We start from the raw sequence: 8,746 nt of genomic DNA, 5'->3' as shown, positions 1-8,746 counted from the left end.
ATTTGGGCCAAAAAATGGCTAAAAAACGGGTTTTCTGGGATCATTAATTTTTTCTGATTTTTTGCTTGAAAGTAGGGTACCATCATAGGTAAAAGATGGCTCAAGCAGGATTTTGCAAAAAAAATTTTTTGGCTCAAAAAACGCATGTTTATCTATAAGAAACACTATTAATAAGCATACATCAAGGTTCTTAGTCAAATTACTCAATTTTTTTATGAGATAGATGATTTTTTTGCTCATGAGGGCTTACTTTTGAAGAATATATGTGTTTAGACAGGAAATTTTAGTTGCTTGGCGTGTTCTTATAGAAAAACTGGCCAAATTCGATATTTTTTATAAGCACATCATCAATTACTTACGTATTAGCTTTTCTCGAGATTGGCTCTTTTATTCTTTATGATATTTTGCACAAAGATGCATGACTATAAACCTTCGAATGTGACGGAGCCTGATTTTCAAAAAAAAATGTTTTTGGGGAAATTTGGGCCAAAAACGGCTAAAAAACGGGTATTTTGACTTTGTGAAGTATTGGATGATTTTTTGCATGAAAGTAGGTGAAAGATAGCTCAAGCAGATTTTTGTAAAAAAATAACTTTTTGGCTCAAAAAACGCATGTTTATCTATAAGAATCACTATTAATAATCATACATCAATGTGCTTAGCCGAATTACTCAATTCTTTGATGAGATAGATGTTTTTTTTGCTCGCAAAGTCTTGAATAAGAAAGAATATTTCAAGAGCACGAAATTTTGGTTTCTAAACGTTTTTTATAAGAAACAAACGACTAATTTTAATAGATGCATCATCACTTGTTGTATTATTAACTTTAATAATGATAATTCCTCATTTATTTGGGTGTATTTTAACCCTCCTCAAAACGTTAAAACACGTCTATCTTTTCGAAAAAAACCATTAATAAAATATAAAAATCGATACATCAATTTGAACAGTTGTATAAAGAGGAAAGTAATTTTAAATGATTTTAATGACTGAACCCAAACCAAGCATATCAATTTCAAAAAATGATGAACAAATATTTTACCCCGCAAATTTTTTCCCCGTAATAAAAAGTTGAAGCATTCCTAAACATAAAAACATATAAAAAAAATGAATCATTAAAGAGTGAGGTTTTAGCAGAGTCTAAATAATGACTTAAAATCTGGGAATTAAAAAAAAAATCATCATGGTGAAATTTTGTTGTAATATAGTTTTACTTATAATTATATTTCATGGTATAATTGAAGGGACCAAACTTCGACCTAATGGGTATGTATTCCTTGACACATTTTTCTACTAGGCCTGATATTTGACATTATAACTTGCCATAAGAATTATTTGGATGAGATTAATTATTGACACTAAGGTTAAAGAAAACTTATGGTTAAAGTCGAGACCTTTTTTTTGACTAAAAATAAAAACGCACTCAGTGAAGCTGCTTTGCTGGTCGCACTGATTTTAAGTTCATTTTCACCATTAAATTATGAGTATTTCTTCCGCAATTTCCTAAGAAATTGGGTGTTTTAGGGTCCGCAAATCCTAATCCTAAAGCCTTATGTTCTTATATAGTTTGTTCTTATAAAAAACTTGTGTTTTTATTACATTTTCAGTAAGAATGTATGCACAAAGAAGATATGGTATGATGGGTATGTGATGAAAGTCTCCTCTTATGTTGGCTACGAAAACTATTTGACGTGTTGTGGACTTTTCTGCTGGAAGAAGTGTCAAAAATCAAGGTTAGTTGTCTCAAGAGTTTCTGAAAAAAATATTCTCCTTCTATCGGGCAGTATTGAAGATTTGGTTTCAAATATTTCCGCAGTTATTATTTTAATTTTTATGAGCCTTAGCATCCAAGCTGTCGTATTCCGGTCCAACTTTTAATTGAATTTGCAATAATTTTAGAGAGCAAATAACTAAGTACTGAGTTAAATCTTAAGTAAAGTAAGCCTACGACCACAGTTGGAGGTGACGCGAAGGCTCCTCATTCAATAGCTATCTACCCCGAAGGTAGGGGAGGGCGCCACTCTTTCTCCCTGGATTGCTCCTCTTACCCTTAATCCTTCTCTTGATTGCAGAGAGGCGTTAAGTACCATTTTTGTACTAAAAACGAAGTTTTTGGTATGATCCGGTTGAGAGTTGAACCGACAACCTTGTGCACCATAGTCAGATACTCAACCACTGCACTACGGTCGCTAAATCGATTTTCTTTTTGGACCTACCTCCGGGTGCCCCGGTGGAGGTCCTATAAATTAACCCATGTCCGTTCGTTCGTCCGTCCGTCTGTTACCAGCTTTTCTCAGGATTGGCTCATTAGTTTTTTCTGATTTTTTGCACAATGATGCAAAATGGCAATGCCCAGAACGTGACGGAGTTCGATTTTTGAGAAAAAATTTATTTGGGCAAATTTGGGCCAAAAGCTACCTAAAAATAGGGTTTTTTGGACTTTGTGCAAAATCCTGTCATTACTTTTTCCTGATTTTTTGTACAAAGATGGAGGGCAAGATTCTCTAAAGAATGGCTGAAGTGGTTTTTCCCGGAAAATTCTTATTCGCCTTAAAAAACGGATTTTCGTATTTTGGGGGAAATTCCCTTTAACCAAATAAGAAAATATAGCTTTTAACAATGTTGACTCATTAGTTTTTTCTGATTTTTTGCACAATGATGCAAAATGGCAATGCCTAAAATGTGTCGGAGCCCGATTTTCGAAAAAAAATATATTTGGGCAAATTTGGGCCAAAAAACTGCCTAAAAAAAATAGGGTTTTTTTGGACTTTTGTGCAAAATCTTGTCATTACTTTTTTCTGATTTTTTGTACAAAGATGGAGGGCAGGATTCTCTAAAGAATGGCTGAAGTGGTTTTTCCCGGAAAATTCTTTTTCGCCTTAAAAAACGGATTTTCGTATTTTGGGGATATTCCCTTTAACTAAATAAGAAAATATAGCTTTTCTCAAAGTTGACTCATTATTTTTTTCTGATTTTTTGCACAATGATGCAAAATGGTAATGCCTATAAGAAAATATAGCTTTAGGCATTACCATTTTGCATCATTGTGCAAAAAATCAGAAAAAAATAATGAGTCAACTTTGAGAAAAGCTATATTTTCTTATAGGCATTACCATTTTGCATCATTGTAATGCAATGTGACGGAGCCAGATTTTCGAAAAAATATATATTTGGGCAAATTTGGGCCAAGAACTGCCTAAAACAGGGTTTTTTGGACTTTGTTCAAAATCCTGTAATTACTTTTTTCTGATTTTTTGTACAAAGATGGAGGGCAAGATTCTCTAAAGAATGACTGAAGTGGTTTTTCCCGGGAAATTCTTATTCGCCTTAAAAGACGGATTTTCGTATTTTGGGGAAATTCCCTTTAACCAAATAAGAAAATATAGCTTTTCTCAATGTTCACTCATAATTTTTTTCTGATTTTTTGCACAATGATGCAAAATGGCAATGCCCAAAATGTGACGAAGCCAGATTTTTAAGGAAAATTATTTTGGGTAAATTTGGGTAAAAAAAAGCTTTTTTGGGCCTGAATGGTTCAAGTGATTTTCGTATTTGGGGAAATTCCTTTTTACCATTTTACATTATTCAACACACAAGCTTTATTTTTCCATTCTGAATTTTTGTACAATTATTGTCACTTTTTTCTTATTTTCATCTGATGTTAATCATTAGGTAGGTCCATTCAGCATTTTGCTTGTTGTTTTTAATCCCCCTTGTGTGCTTGCACCAACCCCCCTTCCTATTAGATAAAATTCTCAACATAAAACTTTTGCCAAGATTTACATTCGTGTACTTCAACAAATGTACTTTAATCAACTGACGTGGTGCACATTGTTTCATTTTGATGATTTCGTTTTAACAAGCTTCCTTATTTTCGCAAGCTCGGCATGCTTTTCATAGCGATTCCGACCTCCTCTAAACCGTTAACTTGGCTTTAACACTAATCTATGTAATCTTTTTTAACAAACAGACAAGTCCAAAAGACGTATTTGAAGAGTGTAAAAGAACGAAAATTACGAACTATTCATGAATGTTGTGATGGTTGGGCTCCTCATAATGGAGAATGCACTATCCGTAAGTACCTACCATCCCTGTCTCAGTGACCCATTATAGTGAGATTCGGGGGGGGCTTCAATGTTCTCCATACGGGGATCAAAATTAAGGGTATTTTTGGACGTTTATGGGAGGATGGGTCCCATTCGATGATAAGTATAATGACCTCATAAATCAAAATTACGCTAAATTTTTTAAATTGCAAGAACCCTCGGGCCGTTATCTCGGTCTAAATAAAGCGAATTTGGTGCAAAAAAGGACACTAAACGCTTGAAAATATATCTTTTACTCCTACTTTGAAATTCTTCATTATTTCTTACAGCTTTGTGTAAACCAGCTTGTCAACATGGAACTTGTATGAAACCAAATATCTGTTCCTGTCAGAAAGGATACAAAGGAAAGCAATGCTCTACAGGTAATATCCATAACTGGAACCTCTTACCTTAGTTTTTTAATAGCTTGGACACCGTATTCTCTCTTGTTCCTTTAGCTTGCAATTTATATTATTATTCGATCTCTCTCGATCGGATCTCGATTCTGTAGCATAAAATTGGATTATCAATCTACGTCGTGCAAGGTTATGGGTTCGGGAATAACCCGTACGAATTTGTTTTCTCTGTGAGTGCTCGAACTTAAGCAAGCGTATCTAAAGGTATAGCATCCGTTTACGTTGTACAAGATTGTGGGTTCGACCACAGCCGGGTTGGCAAAGACCTAAGAAATGCCACTTGATGTCTCTTCAGCTTGATGCTTATCTTCTAAAAAAAATGTCCATGGTAACTTGGGAAATCTAAGGGATGGTGTGACGCCCGCCCCTACCTTAGGGTAGCGCAGAAGCACGTTATGCACTTTTATTGAAAGAAAACTAGTTCAATTTTAGGGTAGACAGTTATAATGAATAGGGGCTCTTCGAGTCGCTGCAATCGAAAACTTATTAACGAGATAACGATTTTGATAATTTTCTTTATCTAGAAATTGATGAATGCCAAACAACATCTGGTGCAAAACCAGTTTGTGACCAGATCTGTAAGAACCTACCTGGAAGTTACATGTGTTCCTGTAAGAAAGGTTACCAAAAGATAAACCCCAGGGATCCACTACATCCAACCTGTATCAGTAAGTTCCAACCTCTACCGGGTGCGCCACAAAAAAGTTTCTCTCTTTAAAACTAATTTTCCCGAAATCTAAAAATTTTAAAAGAACCATTCCTATTCCATTGAAAAGAAGAAAGATAAACTTAATTTTAATGGGTCATTTATTAAATTCGGTTCATTAGATCGAGAGTTATGCTCTATTGAATAAAAAAGTTACTTCCTGAAAGTGCTCACATACGTTAAAAATCGACCTATGAAATTAAACAAAAAAATTATTAACATAATGCATCAGTATTTTCGTTTCAGTCATTAAAAACGATAATTAGCTGTCTTAATGACCGTTTGTTATATAAAGGAAGATTGAATTTCAATAAAAGGTAGAAAATTCGTCGAAAAAAGCCAAAAAATCTGGTAAAATTCATAAGAATACATCAAATATGGGTTTCGAGGTACATCCAGCCTTACATATACTTTATCCAGTCTAGAACCAAAAATCTGAGGAAAATTTCGTTAAAAGTAAATTGAAATGATTTTGATGAACATTTTAAACCCTTTCGTTCCATCAGTTTCAAAATTTATGTGTTTAGTTACTGAAAAATGGTCTTAATCATTTAAAGCCTCTTGCGATTAACTTTTGATCTAATGAATCGAATTTATTAAATGACCCATCAAAATTTAAGTTTATCTTTCTTCTTTCTGATGGAATAAGAATGGTTGTTTCTTAATTCTTAGATTTCGAAAAAATCAGTTTTAAAGAGAGAAACTTTTTTGTGGCGCACCCAGGCGCACCCGGTATCATTAAGAAATCGTCAATAGAGATAATTGGTCAGCCCCGGTGACCCTTCAAATCCCTTTCACGATTTTTTTCCCGGAGGTCGTCGTCAAGACTTTCAAGTTTGAATCCGATTTCGGATTATTTTCTGAAAACAAGTTATCGGGAAAACTTTGGCGCGAAAAATATTTTTTCTTGGAAGAGAAAAGAAACACATAACTTCATTAAAAGATTTGCGCATAATAATAAAAGAACACTATAATTAAAAAGAAAAAAGTGAAAAACGATTTTTTGTTTATTCAATTAATTGAAAGAAGTTATTGTATTGTAAATAAATAGAGGGTGTAAAAGAAAGTTTTTTATGATTAGTTTTGAGGCTTTTTTGTCTGGAGAGTTTTTGTGTGTAAGAAAGGAACGTCAAAGTGTAGCTGGGAGACCCGGCTACAATGTCCGTGTGGTTTTGAGGTATAGCATTTAGTTCGAGCAGAAAATATCAGAGTTTTGACATAGTAGCCGGGAATTATTGAAGATGTAAGAATCAGCGCAAAATTTGATTGGCTAATATTTTATTGTTATGATTTGATAAACAAAAGTATGACGTCAAACAGCTCTATTGTTTCAAGGAAGTGGCGCGAGCTTTTAAATTGTTTTGAAAAGATAACGGTTTTTTCTTTTGTGATTTGAAGTGATTTGAATCGAGTCAATAATTGTAACATAAACTTAGAATCGTCATAACTTTTGATTGCGTTATCGAAACTGGACGGAATTTCCTAAGCAGCTTCCTCAATATAAAATGCCCTTATTCATTCACATTATACTAGGTTCAACACGCCATTTAAATCAATCTGAATCAATTGACTATGTGATTACTAGACAGCTAACCGTGCCCCAGGCAAAATTGGGTACGGGGACGTGCCGCTTATCAGGGTTTCTTTTTTAGGCTCTGAAGATATCTGACAGGTTCCAAATTTACTAATTTTCAAGATGTGTATCTGATAGGGTCGATTTTTTATTATTTTGGACAATTTTTAGGATGGAAAACACAAAATCTTTCAAATTTTCATAAACGAAGGGCGGTCTTGACTGGAGAAAAAATAAATAAATCAACATAAAAATGCCAAAAATGAACAAAAGTGACGAAAGTCGCAGTGAACATATTATAAAGCGGCCGCCTCGGATACTTTCTCAGAGAATAAAGAGCAGGTTTTAAGACATTCTAACGAAAAGATTTATGTGAAATTCCAAGGATGAAATCATCCGATCACATCTCTGTCTGCTTTGGACAGATTCAACTTTGTGTTAAACTTTTTTTTTGTCTGAAGTTCAACCAAAATGAGCTTTTTAACCTCTTTGGCTTTAACATCGAATTAGGTTTCTTGATTGTACTTCCTTCTAATCTTTTTAAGCTTATTGGGCTGACCTTCCAGCGCAGCTGGTTTATTCTATGTTCATTTCTTTCTTTTTTTTTCTTTTTTTTATTCTTTTTTTTTCATCATTAATTTCTTGATCTCCAAAAGTATATTAGATGGCAATAGTATATTAGATATTGTGATGGCAAAATTATGGAATGGCTGCGGTAAAATAGAATATAGGTTCGGTCTCATTTAGGAATATAAAATGCTAGAACAATGTTTTAGATAAAATAAAATAAATATTAACATAAGATAAATATATCAAAAGGGGAACGCTAGAATCGCTGGTGGGCTAGAAAACACAAGAAGAGTGAGTCCAAATATATAGCAAGTGATTGAAAATAAATGACCTTAGAAAATAGACTAGGCTGCAAATGCTAAAGACTACACGTAAGTATCAGATACTAGATCAACTGTGTTGATTAAGTTTGTGACTCGAGGTTGGATTGAATTAGCTTAGAGATTTGGCTAGCGCCCTATCAAAATAAAAATTCCAGCATTTATCAGCAAAGCTTTCTTTTTTGTCAATTTGTTTGATACACGTTTTTTTTTTTATTAGAACCTAGTTTATAAGAACATATAGGCTGAAATTCGTCGAAAAATTAAGAACATCTTAAGAACATGCCCAGCCTCAGTTTGGAAAAAAATGTCAAGAAACTACAATTTTCTCTCTTTTTAAGCAGTTTTAACCGAATTTAGGGGTGGACCTTCAAAAGTCGAGAGTCAAATATTGTCCAAATTTTGCCAAATTTAAGTGCTCTTTATGTTGTATCATATTGTCGATTTAGATTAGTCTGAAAAATTAAGAACGCATTTAAGAACATTTTAGGCTGAAAATTGCTAAAAAAATAAGCACATCCAGGCTCAGCCAAATTTTAGGTGTTCTAATAAAAAAAAAAACGTGTATCAACAGGCAAGTTGTTGAAGCATTTTGCGGCCTCATGTGCAAAGGTGCCAGTTAGACGAGATGTGTCCTCAATGTCATGTGCGACCAAATTACCATTTCGGAGCTCTCTGTCTGGATCCGGTTGTCTATTGAGTTTGAGGTATGACGGCCAGCTGGGGTTGTGGAGAGCGCTATGGGCAATCTTGGCGATGGTTAGATCAACCATCTCAGAAACTGGTAACCATTCGAGATCGATTACGTCGCTGGTTCTGGCATAACGTTTGAGCACGAAGCCAGCGGCGGCGTTCTGGACTTTCTGAAGACGCTCAATCTGGGCTTTTGTAGCATCGGATAGTAAAGCGATGCCATATGTCAGTTTACTGAGAACCAGTGACTCCATAAGCATCTTGCGCTGCTGCCATGATGCGGTGTTCTTGAATCGTTTTAAGCTGCGTAACGTGGCAAAACAAGATCTCATGGTATGGTTGACATGTTCAGTCCAGTCTAGATGCTCATTAAATCTAACACC

The 8,746-nt window shown here is 34.4% G+C and overlaps 1 protein-coding gene across 1 annotated transcript in view; it reads left to right on the top strand.

The window, feature by feature from the left end:
* The first annotated feature begins 1,133 nt into the window (after positions 1-1,133).
* LOC136811748 (uncharacterized) overlaps positions 1,134-8,746 on the top strand; it is a 53,447-nt gene continuing 45,834 nt past the window's right edge. The window contains exons 1-5 of the mRNA XM_067068367.1: positions 1,134-1,266; positions 1,608-1,733; positions 3,971-4,074; positions 4,376-4,468; positions 5,026-5,169. Of these exons, the coding sequence (XP_066924468.1) occupies positions 1,184-1,266; positions 1,608-1,733; positions 3,971-4,074; positions 4,376-4,468; positions 5,026-5,169 (550 nt within the window). The 5' untranslated portion in view covers positions 1,134-1,183. The remainder of the gene's footprint in view (positions 1,267-1,607; positions 1,734-3,970; positions 4,075-4,375; positions 4,469-5,025; positions 5,170-8,746) is intronic.

Source organism: Clytia hemisphaerica, unplaced genomic scaffold (assembly GCF_902728285.1).
Source record: "Clytia hemisphaerica strain Z4C2 unplaced genomic scaffold, Clytia hemisphaerica genome assembly, whole genome shotgun sequence".
In the NCBI taxonomy this organism is placed as follows: Eukaryota; Metazoa; Cnidaria; class Hydrozoa; order Leptothecata; family Clytiidae; genus Clytia; species Clytia hemisphaerica.
The sequence above is the reverse complement of the archived record's forward strand: the minus strand, read 5'-3'. Positions and strand labels throughout refer to the sequence as shown.